This window comes from Anastrepha obliqua, chromosome 4 (assembly GCF_027943255.1).
Source record: "Anastrepha obliqua isolate idAnaObli1 chromosome 4, idAnaObli1_1.0, whole genome shotgun sequence".
In the NCBI taxonomy this organism is placed as follows: domain Eukaryota; kingdom Metazoa; phylum Arthropoda; class Insecta; order Diptera; family Tephritidae; genus Anastrepha; species Anastrepha obliqua.
This window is the reverse complement of record NC_072895.1, coordinates 59,920,190-59,938,886: the sequence shown is the minus strand read 5'-3', so window position 1 is coordinate 59,938,886 and position 18,697 is coordinate 59,920,190. Positions and strand designations below refer to the sequence as shown.

The following is an 18,697-nucleotide window of genomic DNA, read 5'->3' as shown; positions in this document are numbered from 1 at the left end:
ATTGGTATGGCTCAATTACGTATGGAACAAAGTATCGGCCAAATAGCCGCCGCGGGCTCGGCTTACACCTCCATCTGATGGTCCAAATTTTCGAGGACGCTGAGGCATAATTGAGGACCTATGCCGTTAATGTGCCGAATTATCTCATCCTTTAGCTCTTGAATTGTTGCTGGCTTATCGACGTACACCTTTTCTTTCAAATAAGAAGTCCAACGGTGTCAAATCACATGATCTTGGCGGCCAATTGACATCGCCGCGACGTGAGATTATTCGGCATATTAACGGCATAGAACCTGAATTAAGCATCAGCGTCATCGAAAATTTGGACCATCGGATGGAGGTGTGCCGCCGAGGCCGTGGCGCCCATTTGACCGATATTTTGTTCCATACGTAATTGAACTATACCAATATTATCATAATAAAGAGAAATTACAATAATTTAAAAAAAAAATTTATTTCATTTAAAATCAACACCGGCCCTTGAAACTTAACCACCCTTTACATTGGTGGACCACTTTTATTGATACTAACCATAAATCTTGTTATCAGAATCTAGTCTTGACTTTGCTGCGGTACAGCGATTTTAGATATACAGTTCGATTTCTCTTTCCAAACAATTTAATGAAAAGTAATGGTAAATTAATTCTTAGCACATCTAAATATTTCTTTAGTTTCATATTTATTATATTTGTCATAAATACATTCTTGCTATGCAAATAAAACGGAGTGTGTGTTTGTGTAGTAACCGATCTTTCTTAAGCTTGCGATTCATCTGGATCTTCATCTGCATAAATATTGTGATTCTTATCCTTTACCCGTCGCAATGTAATACCCATTTTCAATTCGGAAAGAAAGTCGTTAGCTGGTGGTTTGCGTTCGGCGCGTGGTTTGACGCCACTGATTGTGGCAGCTTTCTGGTTGACTTTCTGAAAATATCACAAAAAAAAAGAAGAAATTATACTGAGTTATCATTATATAAGTTGTACCTTCAAGGCGACGCCCTTTCGAATGCTATCTAGCAAAGCGCCACGCGCGTCCCCACTATCATTAGCTGTAGATAGAGCTACAGGTGAGCCACTGCTACTTTTAGCTGCTGCATTTAATATGGGTGGTGGTGGTGGTGGCATAGGCGCGTTAGTAGTAGAAGGTGGTGGTGGTGGTGGCATAGGCGCGTTATTAGTAGAAGGTGGTGGTGGTGGTGGCATAGGCGCGTTATTAGTAGAAGGTGGCGGTGGTGGAGGCGGTGGTGGTGGCGATGCGCCACTCCCCTTGCTGATAACAATTGGCGCACGAGATGAGGTTTTAGATGCACACGCCGCTGCAACTTCTGGTGCGGGAAGAGATGGAGGAGGGGGAGGCGGTGGTGGCACTGCTGAAACCTTCGCAAATAATTGTGGTTTTAGCGCAGGCTTTGGAGGTGTTGGTGGCGGAGTTTGCTTTCTATTGCCAACACTGCTAGCATATAATACCGAGGTAGCTGTACTACCACCATCATTGCTGACGGTAGTTGGTAGTATCATTAGCTTGGGTGTCGGTGGCACTTTAGCTCGATCGGCAATCGTTCTGCCATATATGTTTTTATTGTCACTATCATCTTCGCTCGTCCACTCGTTGAGGCTATCCAAACTCTGATTGGAATGGTAAATCACTGAAGATTTATTGTTTTTAGCCTGGATAAGAGATGGTGGTGGTGGAGGCGCGTCAACGAAGGGTTTCGGCTTAACGGGTGGTGGGGGCGCTTGTCTATAAGTCTGTCTGGGCTGAGTAGATGTCTGTGAAAATATGGCTTCCACCTCAGTCTTGTTGCTGTAAATATCTTCGATAGAGGGAAACTCTGAAGGGCTTGCGAAACGCGCAGCCAAAATGTTTAAACTCGACAGAGAATCTGCTGAAGTTGTTGGAGTAGCACTTGAAGCTGACGATAGAGGAGGTGTTGATATCTGTTTTTGATTAGACATTGGTGCTATACTCGAAGTTGTTGCTGCTGCTGGGGCTAACGCTGACGTTGCTGGTAGTGACGGCGGAGGTGGTGGTGGTGGTGGTGGCGGTGGTGCATTCATTGATTTTCGGGGGCGTGAAATCCTTGGCGAACCGGGTGGTGTATGTTCTTTGCATGAAGAAATAGTGGCATACATTATATTGGGTGGAGGATGACTAACAGTACCATTAACATTGAGCTGAGGTGGCTGTAATTAATTTATTCAGCTTGATTCTGGTGCACTTAACATTTTTTCTACATTTTTATTAACTTACCATCCATGTGAACCTCGATTGTACGATGTTTTTTATGATATCCTGCTTGCGCATGCCAGCCAAGTCTTGCTCCTTAATACCGCGTTCCAACAGATACTTCCTCAGTACGTTATCATTCATGGTCATGGTAAGATCGAATGCGTTGCGCGTCCGATCACGCGTCATATCTCCAGCTATGTGCTGAAAGTTCATTGGGCCGCTTATCTCGTATCGACCACCTTTAATGCTAGTCACAAATGTCGAGGGCGAAGGCGGCGTGGGTGGTGTTGGTTGGAAACGACGGGGTACAATGGGACTGCTTTGGTCCAAACTTTGCAGGCTGTTGTTCGACGAAGAGCTGCTAATGGTGGCGTAGTTAAGTGCTATCGGCATGGCAGAGTTCTTATTTCGTTGCATAGCGGGTGAAGCTGTGACGGTGCGCGCAGGTGGTGGCGGTGGTTTAGAACGCTCATTTGACTTTGCAGTGGGTAAATTATAAGGAGATGGCGATATCATTGTTGAAGGCTGGAAAGATGTCGATGAAGTTAATGGGGGAATTTAATTAAAGGGAAACAAATATAGAAAAACCCTCGCTTTCTGATGAATAACACAGATCTACAAAATTAATAAATATTACTACTCGCCCCTTTTTGGGATCGCTGATTACAAGTTTTGAATTTTTGAATTTAAAAAAATGCATATGTAATTTGTAGGCAGCGACCTCTGAAATCCACGAGGAGTAATTTTGATCAGCCTTGATCATAATAATTTGCAATATGGTTTTAATCACTAGGCCCCACATTTTATTAGAATAAGTCGTTTCTTTTTAGTATAGCTTTCATTTGAGTATAGGTTAACATGACACGTTTTTGATAAACTTAGGGGTAAAACCCCCAAAAACACATTTTTCAGGGGTTTGCTCCAACTTTTCTCCAAATCATGTCGTGGTGGGTGTAAAAATACATCGGAAACCAGTCCCTTACAAAAGAAAAAAAGGAAACTTCGCATTTTGAACCTAAGTGAAGAATTTAAACCAAGTTTAAACCTTAGAAATTAGGCTTTAAGCTTCGTTCGACTGGAAAGCACGGAAACGTCAACCCTTAGAATATATAGCATGAATGTTAAAAGATGTCTATATAAAATATAAATTAGTTTGCAGGGAATTTTCGATATAATTAAGTATGTATGTGTGTAAATATATGTCAATATATGTATGTAAGCATTGGAACTACGTAATAATTCTTAAGTTATTTGTTGTATTCGTATTCGTTGATAAAAATGTGTGAGTTGTGATATGAAAACTGCAAGTGAATAATTGATAATAAAGTTGATGACATAAAGGACTCAAAAAAATACTGTTTCGGAATCATTCATACATATAAGTAAAAAATGTTGGCGATTTCTAAATAAAATATTACCAAAAGATTTATCTTCATTTTCTTATTATTACAAATGTTTTTCTAAAAGCGGTCATCTTTCGGCAGGCAATGGAAAACCTCCGAGTGTATTTCTGCCATGAAAAAGCTCCTCATAAAAAATTCATCTGCCGTTCGGAGACCGCATAAAACTATAGGTCCCTCCATTTGTCAAAAACATCAAAACGCACACCACAAATAGAAGGAGGAGCTCGATCCAATCAAAGGTGTTAGCAACTGTTATATATATATATATATATAATACATATAGTCCCACTTTTAGTATAAAAATCTTTATATTAAAAAACTAAAATTTAAGCTACCTTCGAAAATAAAAAAAACTGTTAAAGCCAAAAATGTCTTTTACTTAGAATAATGGCTCTAAATACTGTAAACTATTTTATTTTGACTTCATACACATACAAACACTTATTATCATCTTCAATATACACCCCTGCTCCTTCCCCCTATCCCAACAATGGCCGGATATACTCGTATCTCCCTTCGTTCAAAATGGTGCTGGAAGTCATCTGCTTTTAGTTCCTGCCCTACGTGTATCGCTTTCACAGCCTAAACGAGCTCAAATCTTATGCATTTTAATACAAATTTCATCTTAGGAAGCAGATATAAGTCACTCGTCGCAATACCCGGCAAATAAGACGATGCAAGGCAATGCAGAATAAGCTAGTGCATTGTCTCGTCCTGCTCTGAAAAAAGTGAGAACCCAGATATACGAAACTAAGCTCGGTGAGAGCTAACTATATATATATATCCTATTTGTGGTGTGCGTCTTGATGCTATTCCACAAATGGGGCGACCTACAGTTTTAAGCCGATTCGGAACGGCAGATATTTTTATGAGGAGCTTTTTCATGGCAGAAAAAGGTTTGCCGTTGCCTGCCGAGGGGCGACCGCTATTAGAAAAATGTTTTTCTTAATTTTGGTGTTTCACCGAGATTCGAACCTACATTCTCTCTATGAATCCCGAATGGTAGTCACGCACCAACCTATTCGGGTTTGGCGGCCGCGTCAGCTTATTAGTTGAGATAAATATTTCTTAAGTATATCTGACAAAACAGCAATTGCCAAAACTACACAAAATACTAGATTTGTGCGGCTAGCCCATGCCGCCTCAGAACAACAAGTGTTTTTGTTTTTTGTTTTTGATAAACTTCTTAATGTCAGAATTAACCTGTTCAGGGACTATGTTAACAGAAAAAAATTGATGCCATAACTTGATACCCATACAGTAAATCGAGCCCACCATCTATGTATGTCGTTATGTCACACATTAATACACTCGGCTACAATGGTCGCGTACCGGTCAAAGTTTATTCGCCTTCACAGATATTCGAATGGTCGGAAAGAGAAATCTAATCATTTTGATATTTTTGATAATTCTAGTAAACATACAGGTATTACACATCCAGGAAATTTGTTATCGCATCATAAATAATATCAGCACTACAAAAACTACAACAAATACAAGCATTTTATGTTTCAGAAACTAGTAGACTTCTTCCACGCACATAAAATACTAACCTTGCTTCTCAAATTCTAAAAATAATATAATTCAAGTACTGGAGGACGTAACAAGATAGTCTACAGAGTCTACTGTAATTCAGGGGCTGCCTTTTCGCTTTGAATTCAAATTAAATTGATTAATCTTAAGTTGTGCCACTATAAGTTAAAATAATGCCAAACCCTAAAATACTGACCGAAAGGGTTAAAAGAAAGCTCTTTCACTGCGTTAGGAAGATTCAAGATTGAGGAGTATCTAGAGTAGGGTTGAAATTAGTAGGCCCGCAATAAGAAATTTTTTAAATTGGGCCCGATTGCTGTTGTCGTAATTGGGTCGCCGCTTGCTGTTGTCGTAGCACTGTGCCACTGTTCTGCTCCTTTCAGACGTAGATTTTACGAATTGAAGGAAAGCCGCGAAAAACGTTTTAAGTGACAAAATCTTAACTTTTCAGAAACAAAAAATAACGTATTTTAAAAGCAATTTGCTTGTTCTGTATTGAGATTTGTTAGCTAGCCAATGATAATAAAAACCTTTATGTAGAAAATCGAGGAATTTTAATTTCGAATTAGAAGTAAATTTACGGTTTGAAACTTTTTTCAGTCTAAGAACGTTTCATATTCAAAGCGCAACGGTAGTTAAATGGTTTTTCCATGGATGATAACTTTTGAAACGTTATTTTCGTTGCAATAGCGGAATTACGATCGCATTTTAAGTTTTATTCTCGTCAAGAAAACATTACTATTTATCTCTTTCTGTCTTTAAATATAATATATAGTACAGTATATAGTAAATGATTGTAAGAAATATATTTATTTAAAACATAAAGTGAATTCAGCATAATTCAGCAAGAACATAAGAGAAAACATTCTAAAAAATTGAAAACTATTTTGGTTTGCTTTCAAGTAAAAACTTTTAATTTTATTTAATTAACAACAGATCGATATATAAAACTCGGCTTATTTTTCAGGCAAATATGAATTATCAAATCTTTATTCTTTTTATCACTGACCCATTTTTTATCACAGAACCCATTTAATTCTTCCTCTAGCGGCGGCATCGTATAACTTGCCAGATTTCGTAATCATGTTTTTGCAATACTTTGATTTTTTCCTATTCTAAGTATATTTGGGTCATCAGTAGAACTTTGAATTTCTCTCCCTCTCACTGTTCGGATTCAGTAAAAAGTAATTGATAATAACGTTGCGATAGGAAATACCTTCTTTAACTCTTCTTTTTCGAGGTTCGCTCAATTCGAACCCAGTCATTTGTTCGTTGTAATTTTTTCGTAGAATTTATAAAAAAATTTTCTGTACTTGAGTTTTGGTAAATTTTTGGCAATTGAAGCCGCATACATAATCACGAACCTAAGTACATAGAAATAGTTGAAAAAAAATTATAAAAATACCATAATGTTGACTTAAAACATTTTTCCTATTACTCGTTCTGTTTTTTTCTTATTTTTTCTTGCTATATACGCATTTTCAATATTTCTCAACTTTTTATTCTTATTATCTTTCCAATTTTCAACATTCGATTTTCTTTCTGCACATCTTTTCCGCTTATCAATTACTTTCGTTAATTCCGATCGTGTCATTTTGCTTTTAACTTACAAGGTTGTTCCATTGACTGACTCTTTCTAATTTTAATTGCGATAAGGTAAATAATTTTGATTAGGTGATTTGGTGGTTGAGCGATGTAAGTAATATTAACGGTAATCTGCAAAAAAAAAACAGTTTTTGCAAAAAATTGATTTTACAACGTTATTCGTGGCTCTACTTCCTGCACACGATATCACAATGTGTGTGTCCCGTAGTGGACAGCCCGTACAGCCTAACCTATCCTAACAATTGTGCTTAAAATTGGGTATATTTCGTTTGTATAATTTTTAATATTTCAGTATACTTGCAAGACCAAATGCAATAAATCGTGAATTACCATAGTATTTTTGAAATTCTCCATATTATCTAAATGCATTTGCTTTGACATGCAGAAGTTTGTATTTATATAAGCGGAAGTATGATAGTAAGAAGAGAACCGATACATCTACATCGATAAGTCTTTCCAAATTTAATTGATTACTTGCGACATCTTTGCATTTCACATTTTATTTTAACTTAACAGGCGACTTCCATTTGATTCTAAAATTTATGGAAGATAGGGATAGGGACCAAAATAAGTAATTCATCTTTGGAATCATCTACAACGAATTATGTAATTGTGCTCAAAAATGTAAGCCTGAATAACGAAAATGATTGAAATGAAGTAATTCGTAGTGATGTGAAAATGTGTCATGAGGAGGTATGAGCACTCTTAATTACCATCCAATATCCCGGCATCTTGTTGCTCTTTATAATATCGTAAATGAAGGCACGTCGCTGTTCCGGTGTCAAATATTCAATTTCATCCGATAGTCCCGCTTTGCGTAAATATAACCGCAAGGATTCATCTTCACCGATCCCATCGAGAGCGAAAGTACGTTTGAATTCAACCGATTCAGTACCCTCCATATGTTGAAAATCGTTTGGAGAACTAATGTAATTTTTATCCATTTTTCAAAGACATAGAAAGCGCTTTAAAGAAAAACAAGAGGTACATTGTATACTAATATTTTGGTTTACACATTTTTTACAGCCATTAGAATTTAAAGGTAACAGCCTCCTGCAACATGGTCTGCAATTACGAATCAAATTTTCTGACCCAATTTGCATAAATGGGGTAAAGTTGGAAAGGTTATAAAAAGTATTTCAGTACTTCAGTTTAATTCGAATTTTCAAAGAGAGGATCAGGTACGCATGTTTTGGGAAAAGAGCCTAAAGATCTAAAGGGAAAATTTTATAATTGCGACGAAATTAGTCGCGTCTGCACAGGAAAAAGAGAATACCTATTAGTGGATGACAATGGCAGCTGCGTTTACAAGCAATGACATTTACTATCAATAAACTGCACTTAGTCCGAAGGAAAGACAGAAGTGGAACGCAGACAGTTTGCATCCACCAAATAAAAAATGTTTTAGTAACTCCGAATTATTCCCCGATTCACTAAGAGAAATTCCTATCGAAACATATCTTTTTTTTTTGTCGGGACAACGAGCAAGTGCAGCACTCAGACATGAAATACGTCCATTGTACTACACTTGGATTCCCTTTTAATTTTTTTTTAAATCTACCCGATCTCCGAAGAAATCTGAGTAGATCTTGTGGTGCCCAGGAGCAAAGATGGTCGCTTCTTAACACATCAGTGCAAAAGACCTCAAACCTGATTCGAACGAAGGCGGGGCAGACGCACAGGAAGTGGTCCGCCGTCTCATCCTCCTCTTCGCAAGCTGGGCAGAGTACACTGTCTGAGATGACCAACCTTTCCATGTGCTCCGCCCACAGAAAGTGGCCCGTCATCAGTCCAACCAGCCGTCTGCACTCCCCTCTGCTTAATAACAGAAGGGTTTGCGACAGTCGATCGGACATGACAGGCAATATCAGTTTAGTCCATCTGCGACCTCTCTCAACCTGCCAAGCTGGCTTGTGGGTGGTAGTTACCCATTTGCTAACCGTGGCTGTGATACCCGCAGAAGGAAGTGGCAAAACGGGCTCTGGGCCAAATAAGTTGGCCTCAGAGCCCATCTTAGCTAAGGAGTCTGAGGTCTCGTTACCCGCAATACCCATGTGTCCCGGGACCCATGTCTACCGACATAGTTCAGCCTGAATTTACAGGACTTGACTACCCCTGATGTGGTTGGGGGGCTGTCTAAGGCCATAAGCGCAGCTTGGCTGTCGCTGCAGACACGTATATGTAGATCTGCCTCTCGATCGGTTTTCCACAGTAAAGTTCATCGCTTCTTGAACTGCATACACCTCCGCTTAAAACACAGATTTCAAAATACTGAAAGTTTTGATGAAAATGTTGACCTTTTTGATTTTTTCCACCTCCATAACTTCTGTGAAAAAGATCTCAAAGTTCATTTTCGTCGATTTAAGCTTGAATTTAGCACATGTGCAAAATTTATGTGAATTCGATGATCATGTTGCTGTAGATTATCACTTTGTATTACATCAAATACGGAATGACATTAACATACATACATACACATATGGAACATAACATATGTATGTATGTATGTACATAACATTTTGAATATTGACTATTTTTCTTTGCTTATCTTCTTTTTTTAATGCTCCTTTTTTCTTTTTTTTTTAATATAATATGTGTAGTTTATTGTTTAAAAATAACCAAATATGGTTAAGTTTTAAAATTAATGCAGGAATTACAAAAATTCCACAAAATTTTCATCATAATTCCCATGTTTTTAATTCGAATTTTTTTTTTTTTTTAATTTTAATATGCAGTATTTAGCTGACTAAAGTTTAATATAATAAAAAGATAGTTTGTAGTGACTCCAAAATTTTGGTGAGTTTTTTTAAATTTCTTTATAGGGAAGACAACACTCAACTTATTCTTCTTCTTGATTGGCACGATCATCGCTTAAGTGATTTTGGTCTAGTTTAACAAGACTGATCTTTGAAACGTAAAGGAGGCCTTCCTCCGCTACCACCAACTGGTACCGCATCGAATACTTTCAGAGCCGGAGCGTTTGTAACCATTCGGACGATATGATCCAGCCAACGCAGCCGCTGGATCTTTATTCAGTGCGCTCTATCTATGCCGCCGTTAAGCTCAAAGGGTCAAAAAGTTTCAGCAGAATCTTTCTCTCAAACAAGGGACCCCTCATCAGATATTTGTCATCGTCCGAGCTTCTGCACTATACGGTAGGGCGCCCATTATGAAAGCCTTATAAAGTGTTAGATTTGTTCATCGAGAGAGGAGTTTACTCAAGGCTGACATTGTTACCAGTGTTAATGCTGGTTCCTAAATAAACGAAGTCACTTCCGGAAATCGTAACTGCCAACAGTGACGCGGCCAATTGTTTGTTCGCTGACAGGAGGTCCTTCGTTTTGTCCTTGTTCCCCCCCTGATCCATTCCCTTTGCTTCGTTATCAAATTTGGAAAAGGCAGAACTAACAGCGCGGTTATTAAGGCTGATGATGTTAATATCATCGGCGGCCGCCGTAGCCGAATGGGTTGGTGCGAGACTAACATTCGGAATTCGGAAAGAACGTAGGTTTAAATCTCGGTGAAAGACCAAAACGAAGAAAACGTTTTTTCTAATAAAAAAAACACCAGCCGTTCGGAGTCGGCTTGAAACTGTAGGTCTCTCCATTTGTGAAACAACATCAAGACGCATACCACAAATAGGAGGAGGAGCTCGGCCAAACACCCGAAAAGAGTGTGCGCGCCAATTATATATATATGTAGGTATATACCAACAATTGTATAAAAAATTGTGGCTGAGCGTTTAAGTTCTGCAGCTCGCACGATCTTTTCCAGCATCAATTTAAAAACGTCACATGACAGCGAGTCACCCTACCTGAAACTTCGTTTTGTATCAAATGGCTCGGAGAGGTCCTTCCCAATTTTAACGGCACTGCTGGTATTGAGCAACGTCATTTTGCATAGCCATATTAGTTTGCGGGGATACCAAATTCAGATATCGCGGTTATACAGGCAACTTACTTTTGTGCTGTCGAATGCAGGTTTAAAATCGACAAAAATATGGTGTGTGCCGATTCCCCTTTCATGGATCTTTTCCAAGGCTGGCGTATTGTGAATATCTAGTCGATTGTGGAAACGCCGATAAAACGAAAATTCTACTAGAGAGTTTTGAAGACCGTTTCCTGTAAGAACAAAGGCGGCGATCTGGTGACTGACATTCAGACGGTACTTAAATTATTGAGAGAACACTTCTCTAAGTTATTAAATAGTGAAAGCGGCGCATGTCATGGTATGCGAAATGAAATCATACCTGCCAATTGGATATTAAGTGTGCTCCGCCCAATCCATAAAAAGGGTGATTCTGCAATCTGAGCTAATTACAGCGGGATTAATCTTCAAAATATTGCGTTTAAGGTTTTGTCGAACGTCTTGTATGAAAGGCTGAAGCCCACCATCAACCAACTGATTGGACCTTATCAGTGTGGAAAATCCACAATCGACCGAAAAACACCCAACACCATCAGCAATAAAAATTAAACAAATAAATGTGCTCTTGGAACCAGTTCAAAATTGCGCTTCATTATACCGAAATTCAATGGACTAGAACTCTGCAAACTAGAAATTTTTCTCAAAACTCTGATTGTTTGAAATTTGTATGAAATTTTTTTGAATTTAAAACTTCTACTTACATATACCTATAGTTTTTAAAATAGAATGAGCTATATTTTCTTGCGAAATTTTGTTTAAATTAATGCAGAAACAATTTAATTGTCAAGCCTCGTAGTGAGCTCTTCTGCGGTAGTTATGAAACGCACTTTAACTATAGTATACATATGTATGTAACATATATGAGCCTTTAGAAGACTTCTGTGATTAATAGGCAAAGGTATGCAGTCATACATATGCATGTGTGTACGCCCATAGGATAGCAGGCATATGTATGTAAGCATGAAAATATATGCTAGCGAACTGGTAAGTAGCAGGGTGTATAAATATACTTATTATATGTATATTTGGAGTCCATCGATAAGAATTCTAAATAAATGAGGCTTTTATTTTATCAACGCGAAAATAACGAACGGATTCGCAAATCACCTTATGGTGATTCACTTTGATTGGTAACTCTTAGGTTATTCTGTTCAAATTCCCATTGGAACAATTATAATATTTTATGACATCGTCTTTTAAAGTTTTTTATTCTCACTGAAAACAATAAACTTTTTGACAAAGTATCATAAAATTTAGATACATGTACATATGTTGGTATATTTGCAAATTTATTGGATGTGTCACTTGTCAATGGTATACGAAATTTAAAAATCTTCAAGCATTTTATTTAATTTTTTTTTTCTTATATGTTGTTTATTGCAAGTAAAATCTTAATCGATAGTACCGATAGGTAATTTAAAACGATAACATTCACCGACCACTTTGTTTTAATGAAACGACTTTTCAAACTAATAAAAGTGCTGCAAACGGTTTTCAGCAATTCCGCCGTTAAAATGTTATAACTCATATGCGCACTTCATGAATTTTAAAGTTCGACTGAATTCTATTTGAGGATAAGAGTTAAACATTCGGCCAATTAATTCATCAATGTGGTTAGTTATCAGTTGCACAGTTTCTAATCGCATTCTCGCTCTTTTGGTTATGCTTTTGTAGTAGTAGTATTTGTATTATTAGCAATATAATCAACTTCTTTTTGTTCTTGTAACATGTTTTATATTATACGTAAATATGTATATATATTTTTTTTGCAGGTGAGTGCACTTATCAGTGTCGTCGGAGTGTTTTGGCGCTTCTCACCTGACGCTTATCAGCAACGTAGTCTGAAAAATATGAAAGCTGGTATGTAATAACAATCAAATGAGTACCTTGCATGGACTCTTGACAGCATAGCTGCGTAAGTGTATATGTACGCTAGCCTAGAAAGATTTGTTTAAACATAAAAATGACTCCGTGTTTGTTGTACCGTAAAAATTATCTATATTAATCGATTTAAATTACACGAATGATGTGAATATCCGGTAGTCACTCATAGACCATCACTCATATCTTAGTGCTCAGCATTGCAACATTCGTTTGGAAAGTATTAACCCCTGGGCGAATGCGCGAAGTAAAAAAGTTTGCGTTATATGGAATATATCAACACGAATTTATACATATGTAAATGTATATATATCTCAAATAGGATATTTACAATTTATATACCATATATGTCGAAACACTAATTGATAGAAATTGTTTTCTAATAGTGGTCGCTCCTCGGCAGACAATAGCAAAACTCTGAGTGTATTTTTGCCATCTATAAGCTCTTCGTAAAAAACCAACTGCCGGTCGGATTCGGCTTAAAGCTGTAGATCCCTGTGTATGTATATTTATATATATTGGAGGAAGATATTGAATAGTAAACGATGTTGTGAGGACATCTCTGTACAGCATTGTGGCGTGCAATTATAAAATGTTAACCCTTAGGCGATTGCGAGAGTTTCAAAAGTGGTATTTAATGTTTTAAAGTTGTATGCAAGAAACTACCATATTTGATGATTTCATTACAGTAGGTTCTGTTTTTATGCGGCTTTTTTTTATGCGGTTTTGAAATAGTGCGGTTTTTTTTTAAATTACAAAATGCATGCCGACCTATCGGGAATTGTACATATAAACAAGATTCTAAACCAGCTAAGCAAAAACTCATCACAGATTCATGTGGTCTATGGAACGTATCTATAGTTATAATATGGGACTAGTGCCCTTTTTTATGCGATTTTATTACATTATTTCAGATTTATGCGGTTTTAGCATTTGAAACGTATCTATAGTTTTACTATAGAACTAGTAGCTTTTTTTATACTGTTTTTTTTTTTATGCTGCTTCTTGCGGAACGTATCTACCGCATAAAAACAGAACCTACTGTACATTTATATTTAATAAAAATAAAAAAAATGAAAATAAAAAGAATTTTTCACGTTCGTATGTATATTTTTCAAACTCGTACGTAAATTGTTATTATTTATAGGGGATTTATTTATTTATTTTTAAAGTATTTTGTTCTTCTCCAATATAAACAAAATCTGTCAGTAAAGAATTATATTTTTGTATTGCAAAATAGAGTAATATTATAAAACTTAATTCTTTCTTAAGGGGTTAGGCCACTCTAGGATTTTCAAAATATCGAAATTTTTTTTTTTTGCTTAAAAGATGCTTTAAACTCTTTAGAATATAAAACAAAAAGTCCTATGCGTGAAAAAAATGTTTATCTCTAATATTTCGCACTTTTGCGCGAGCGCCTCTGACGTCTCTGAACCGACTATTCAAATTTAAAGCGTGTTTATCTCAAAACGTGATTTTTCAAAACGGCAAGCAGCATAACACAAACAATTTTTAATATTTTCACTTGTAATTGTACAAGGATCTTTAGAACATTATTCCGCACTGAAATACGTACGGATTTTTTTATTAATTAATTAGAAAAATTTTTATAAACAATTAACGGTTCCATTTTAGACGAAAAATTCTACTTTTGACTTCAAACATCTGCAAAATACACAAATTTCAATATTTCTAAAATCCCGTACGTATTTCTACAGCTATACTCACGTCGATTGAGAAGAATGTTTTTAATTTGGTTTAGGTGGACATTTACGTCAGTTGTACTGCTTGCCGTGAAGTGCCTTTTTCGCAGGGCGCGTTCAGAGATTCACTCCAAAGGCGCCATTTTGTAATATTTTTCAATAAAAATATTTGTAATTACACTTAAATACATGCTTAATAATATACTTAAAAAGTTTTTTCCTGGCACCTTTCTTTCAATGTAAAAAAAATCCTTAAAAAACTGCTTTTTTACAGTAGCTAGAGTGGCGTAACCCCTTAAGTCAACTTTAGGAGAATTACTTGTGACTACACAAATCTGCTTTAGAGAAAACGCGCTATGATTACTAAAAAATTTCTATTCTTACACATATGTATTCATATTTCTAAATTTTTTTTGTACCCTGTAGTTGAACGCACTCATTGTCGCTGAATTTACTTTTTCGAACATTCACCACTAACCAAATGCAGCAAAGGAATAATTTTGAATAATTTCATGCGTAAACTTTGTTGACACATTGAGAAAACCATTTCAATAAATATCTAACATTTTTGGCGATTTTTCTATGCAGTCGCATTCGAATTTTACTTAGTTTAATGCCCCTCAATGAAGTGTTTTAATTTTCGTTGTTTGGCAAGTAGCGCTACAACTCCGAAAAAATTCGGAAATGGTTTGCCCGAGCCGCCATTACGTTCAGTGAAGAACGTGCCCCTGTGAAAAACTCGTGTCGTTGCACAATTGGTAACGAATTTTAACGCAAAAAGTGGAAATTATTTCCAGAATTCAATTGAAATTTGATATTAACGATTGCACGCAGTGTTTTGCATATAAAATGTGTGAAAGTGGCGTGGTTTAAGTCCAGAAAATACGTTGTGAAAAAAGTATGAATTAATCGAAATTGATCGATTTTGGTGAAAAAAATTTTCATGGTGCTCGCCATTTACCCGACCCGAAAAAGTATGGTCATCGTGTTTAGTTCTCGCTCGCACACATGTCGCGTAGGTAAAGTGCGAGGGAGAGGTCAATAGTGATTACAGTTTTAAGGCGCATTTGGCGTTTCGTGTCGACACGGGTGTGTTTGTGTATGCACAATGTGTACTTAGGTTTGTTAGTCGGTTGGAATGGAATATGGAATCTTATTGAAAGGGAGCGGTGTGCGCGCATTGTGTGAGGTAGATGGAAGGATGGTGGAGTAGTCGTGTATGGTACGCATGAATGGAAAATTTGTGCCTCGTTGTAGGGCAGTGGAACGCGGTGCGTCTCAGTTAGAGTATGTTAGTAGTGGTAAGGGTGGGATAGGATGTGTAACGGCTGCTGTATTGCGTACGCAGCGCAAACTAATTCGAAAATTCGGATTTATGTGCGAGCAGCTACGCTGCAAGTTTAATTTCGTAGAATTGTTTTCGTACTACTCAGTGCGCGTGTGCAGAAAAGAGTTGAAAATAGTGTGTATGTAGTAGCGATTCGGAGTATGGCAACGCAACGTGCTCGATTCGGTCGGTGTCGTTTTTCGTAGCATGTTTTTGTGTTTTCTACTTTGCTCTGTTCGACTTTTTAGTGTTTTCCAATTAATTTGAGGCTTGAGTGTGAATGCGACAACCTGTGATCCGTGAGTATCGTTCACTGCGTATATTTGCGTTGGTGCGCGCGAACGTTGCCGAGAACGTCGACGACGACTAGTCTTCCGCCATTATAGCTTTCATGCCAAAACCACGCTATTCTGTAAAATCGGTAATTTGTTTATAATTTTTCCTGAAAGTGGGAATGTTGAAAATGAATTTTGCTTCTGGAAAAGATGTTTATATGTCGCGAAATAGGTATATTGCATAATTCAGTAAATTGTAGTATGGTATAGTATGCAAAATATGGCAACATGTTTCTCACTTTGCGTTATGGAGTTCGTTTTTTGTTAAATTTTCGTGTTTTTTCAGTGGCATTTTGGTGCATAGCGAGCGTTTTCGAATTCGCCGAATGGTTTTTGTTTTGATGAATTCGCCGTATCGTATCGCGTGGCGTCGTCATCGCTTCCCGAATTGTGCGTCGCTTGCATGTTAGGGAGGTTATGTATTTACGTACGAAAGTAGTCGTGTAACCGCTTTTTTGATTGTTTTTGTCAACGAGAGGTCGCGGAGAAGTGCTATTAACTACGTAACCGTGACTTGCGCCAATTTGTTAGGCAACAAAAAAAATAGAAAACCCATTTTAAAATTTAGAAAAAATTTATGATTTTATAATTTTGACCCTAGTGCGATTTTAAAAAAAGTATTAAATAACTAATAAAACAAATAAAATTTAAAGTACAAATGCCCGCCCTTTATTTTCGTTATTTAGTGTTTAGTGTTTTGACAGCTATATGCTGTCCGACAGTTGTCATTTTAATTCGCTCGGAAACCAATGTAAGGTGTATAAAGAAAATATTTACAACAACAATGGCAACAGCAAAAAGATTGAACGCGAGTGTTTTTTAACTAAATGGTTTTGTTTTCTAACTATTTTATTTTTAAAAGGATCAATGGAGTGAGAAGAGCAAAAAAAGTAAATAAATTGGAGAAAAATATATAATAATAATGAAAAGAGCTAATATGAAGTAAGCCAAGAAAGAGGGGAAAAAAGCAAATTAAATATAGGCGACGAAGTGAAGCGAGCAAACAACGAAGCAGTATAACAACAAACCACTTTGTAAACAACGGCTCTAGCACAATTGGTTAATGTGACGACAGTAAAACGCACTGTATACAAACAAAATTTTTGTGTGATAATACGATTTAAAAATTAGATTTAAAGAATTAAAATGTTGCAATGAAATGTGCAAAGGTCATCGTAATTATGCTAATTCATTTGATTTCTTCGATTTCAACTTGAAAAATGTCGTCGATTCGATTTTTGCACCGCTCGTCGTTGTCGTTGCTACCACTGCAGTGCTGTAATTGCAATAACTTTTTCGTCCACATTTTGTTGTTGATATCTTCGCTGTTTTCCACGCTTTGCGGAACGAACAGCGTTAGCAAGAATAACAACAACAAACAATCTTGCCCTTGTCATCATCTACAACAACAACACAAGAAAATCAACATTTGCAATAATATTCCTTGCATCAATAGCTGTAGTTGTGCATTACGGTTAAAAAAATCAATCCCTAATCACCCTACTCAATTCGCGTCTGCATCAGATTTATCTACAAGATCGGGAATACAGGCTGCTAAGTCTATCGATAGCCACACTTCTGATACTTACATTCTAACTCAGCTCACAGCTACTGCCCACATCGATACCCGCGATAGTTGCAGTAGTAGTAGCATCAGCTGGAAACGCAGTAACAGAAACTGCATTCTACCAACAACTTGTGGCCGGTGTTTACAACAGCGCCTTCAACAACAAAACCAATTGGTTTATCGAGCTAGTGATTTCTGCTGGTTCGAGAATAGCAAAGATAGTAACTACCGCAGAGGTAGCAAAAGCAGTAGCAGCGGTAATAACCAGAATATAATCAGTGATTGCGACAGTCCGCAAAAAACACTGTTATTCCAGTCCAATACTAAAACTTACACTAGGCAGCATAGTATAATCACATCAACAATTGTTGAAAAAACAGAAGTAGCCGCGGCGGTAATAGCACCGACGTTTGTGGATCTCACGCACCCATCCTTGCACCCTTCTTTTACTCCACGTAACAACTGCGAAGACAGTTCATTTACATCCAAAAATTTGATTAATAACAACAAACCGTTTTCCACATCATCAGCGCAGAGGCTATTTAGTAGCAGTTCAACGCCGCTGCTGCTGCAAGAAAAGCGGCAGAGGACGCATTCCAACACATATTCAGACGTATCAACGTTGTTACACGTTTTGGTGCAACTACGAAAGTCAACGCCACAACCGAGAAAGCCGCAACAATTATTTGTTCACGTCAAAAGTTACGCTTAACTTAGATTAAATCAGAGTCAAAAGAACGGGAAGTAAAAGCGGAGAAATTTATAAAAATATCTCTAGCGCCAGCAAAGCCTGATTAGGAAGATAAAGGGGCGAAAAAATTAACACAAAGTCAAAATCATACATCGTTAATCAGTGGTTTTTGGCATAATCAATTGGCTGTAAGTGTAAACACAAGTCGGCTCATTGTGGAAATAGCGATTGAAGTAACAAAGTGTGAGAAAAATCCACAAAAACAGTAGGCGAATAAAGAAAAACCACCGTTGCATCCATAAACAACCACATCTCTATAATCATCATGTCAAAATTATCATTTCGAGCGCGTGCGCTAGATCCCTCCAAGCAGATGCCCATCTACTTGGCAGAGGAGCTGCCAGATTTGCCTGAATATTCGGCTATAAATCGTGCGGTGCCACAAATGCCCAGTGGCATGGAGAAGGAAGAGGAGTCGGTAAGTTTACGTGAT

At 37.2% G+C, this 18,697-nt stretch overlaps 2 protein-coding genes across 7 annotated transcripts in view; one reads left to right on the top strand and one right to left on the bottom strand.

Moving 5' to 3' along the window:
* Positions 1-738: 738 nt before the first annotated feature.
* On the bottom strand, positions 739-7,717 carry LOC129245324 (uncharacterized). The gene is made up of 4 exons (XM_054883407.1): positions 7,487-7,717; positions 2,254-2,757; positions 987-2,186; positions 739-926 (listed from the first exon to the last, which is right to left on the bottom strand). The coding sequence occupies exons 1-4, from the start codon at positions 7,715-7,717 to the stop codon at positions 756-758; spliced, it is 2,106 nt and encodes a 701-aa protein (XP_054739382.1). The 3' UTR covers positions 739-755.
* Positions 7,718-14,929: 7,212 nt separating this feature from the next.
* The window catches only part of LOC129246316 (uncharacterized), a 37,331-nt gene continuing 33,563 nt past the window's right edge, over positions 14,930-18,697 (top strand). The window contains exons 1-2 of one of the 6 annotated variants that reach the window (XM_054885031.1): positions 14,930-15,182; positions 16,809-18,682. In XM_054885031.1, coding sequence (XP_054741006.1) covers positions 18,530-18,682 — 153 coding nt within the window. In that variant the 5' untranslated portion in view covers positions 14,930-15,182; positions 16,809-18,529. The other 5 variants (XM_054885032.1, XM_054885033.1, XM_054885034.1 and 2 more) reach the window with 5 other exon arrangements.

Bases quoted from the DNA above. Each gene is read 5' to 3' on its own strand.
- LOC129245324 (XM_054883407.1), bottom strand. From the start codon at position 7,717: ATGGATAAAAATTACATTAGTTCTCCAAACGATTTTCAACATATGGAG. The intron at 2,758-7,486 runs GTAATTAAGAGT...ACATCTTTCCAG, and splicing joins AGATGCCGGGATATTGGATG to CCTTCAACAATGATATCGCC. The intron at 2,187-2,253 runs GTAAGTTAATAA...AATTAATTACAG, and splicing joins AATCGAGGTTCACATGGATG to CCACCTCAGCTCAATGTTAA.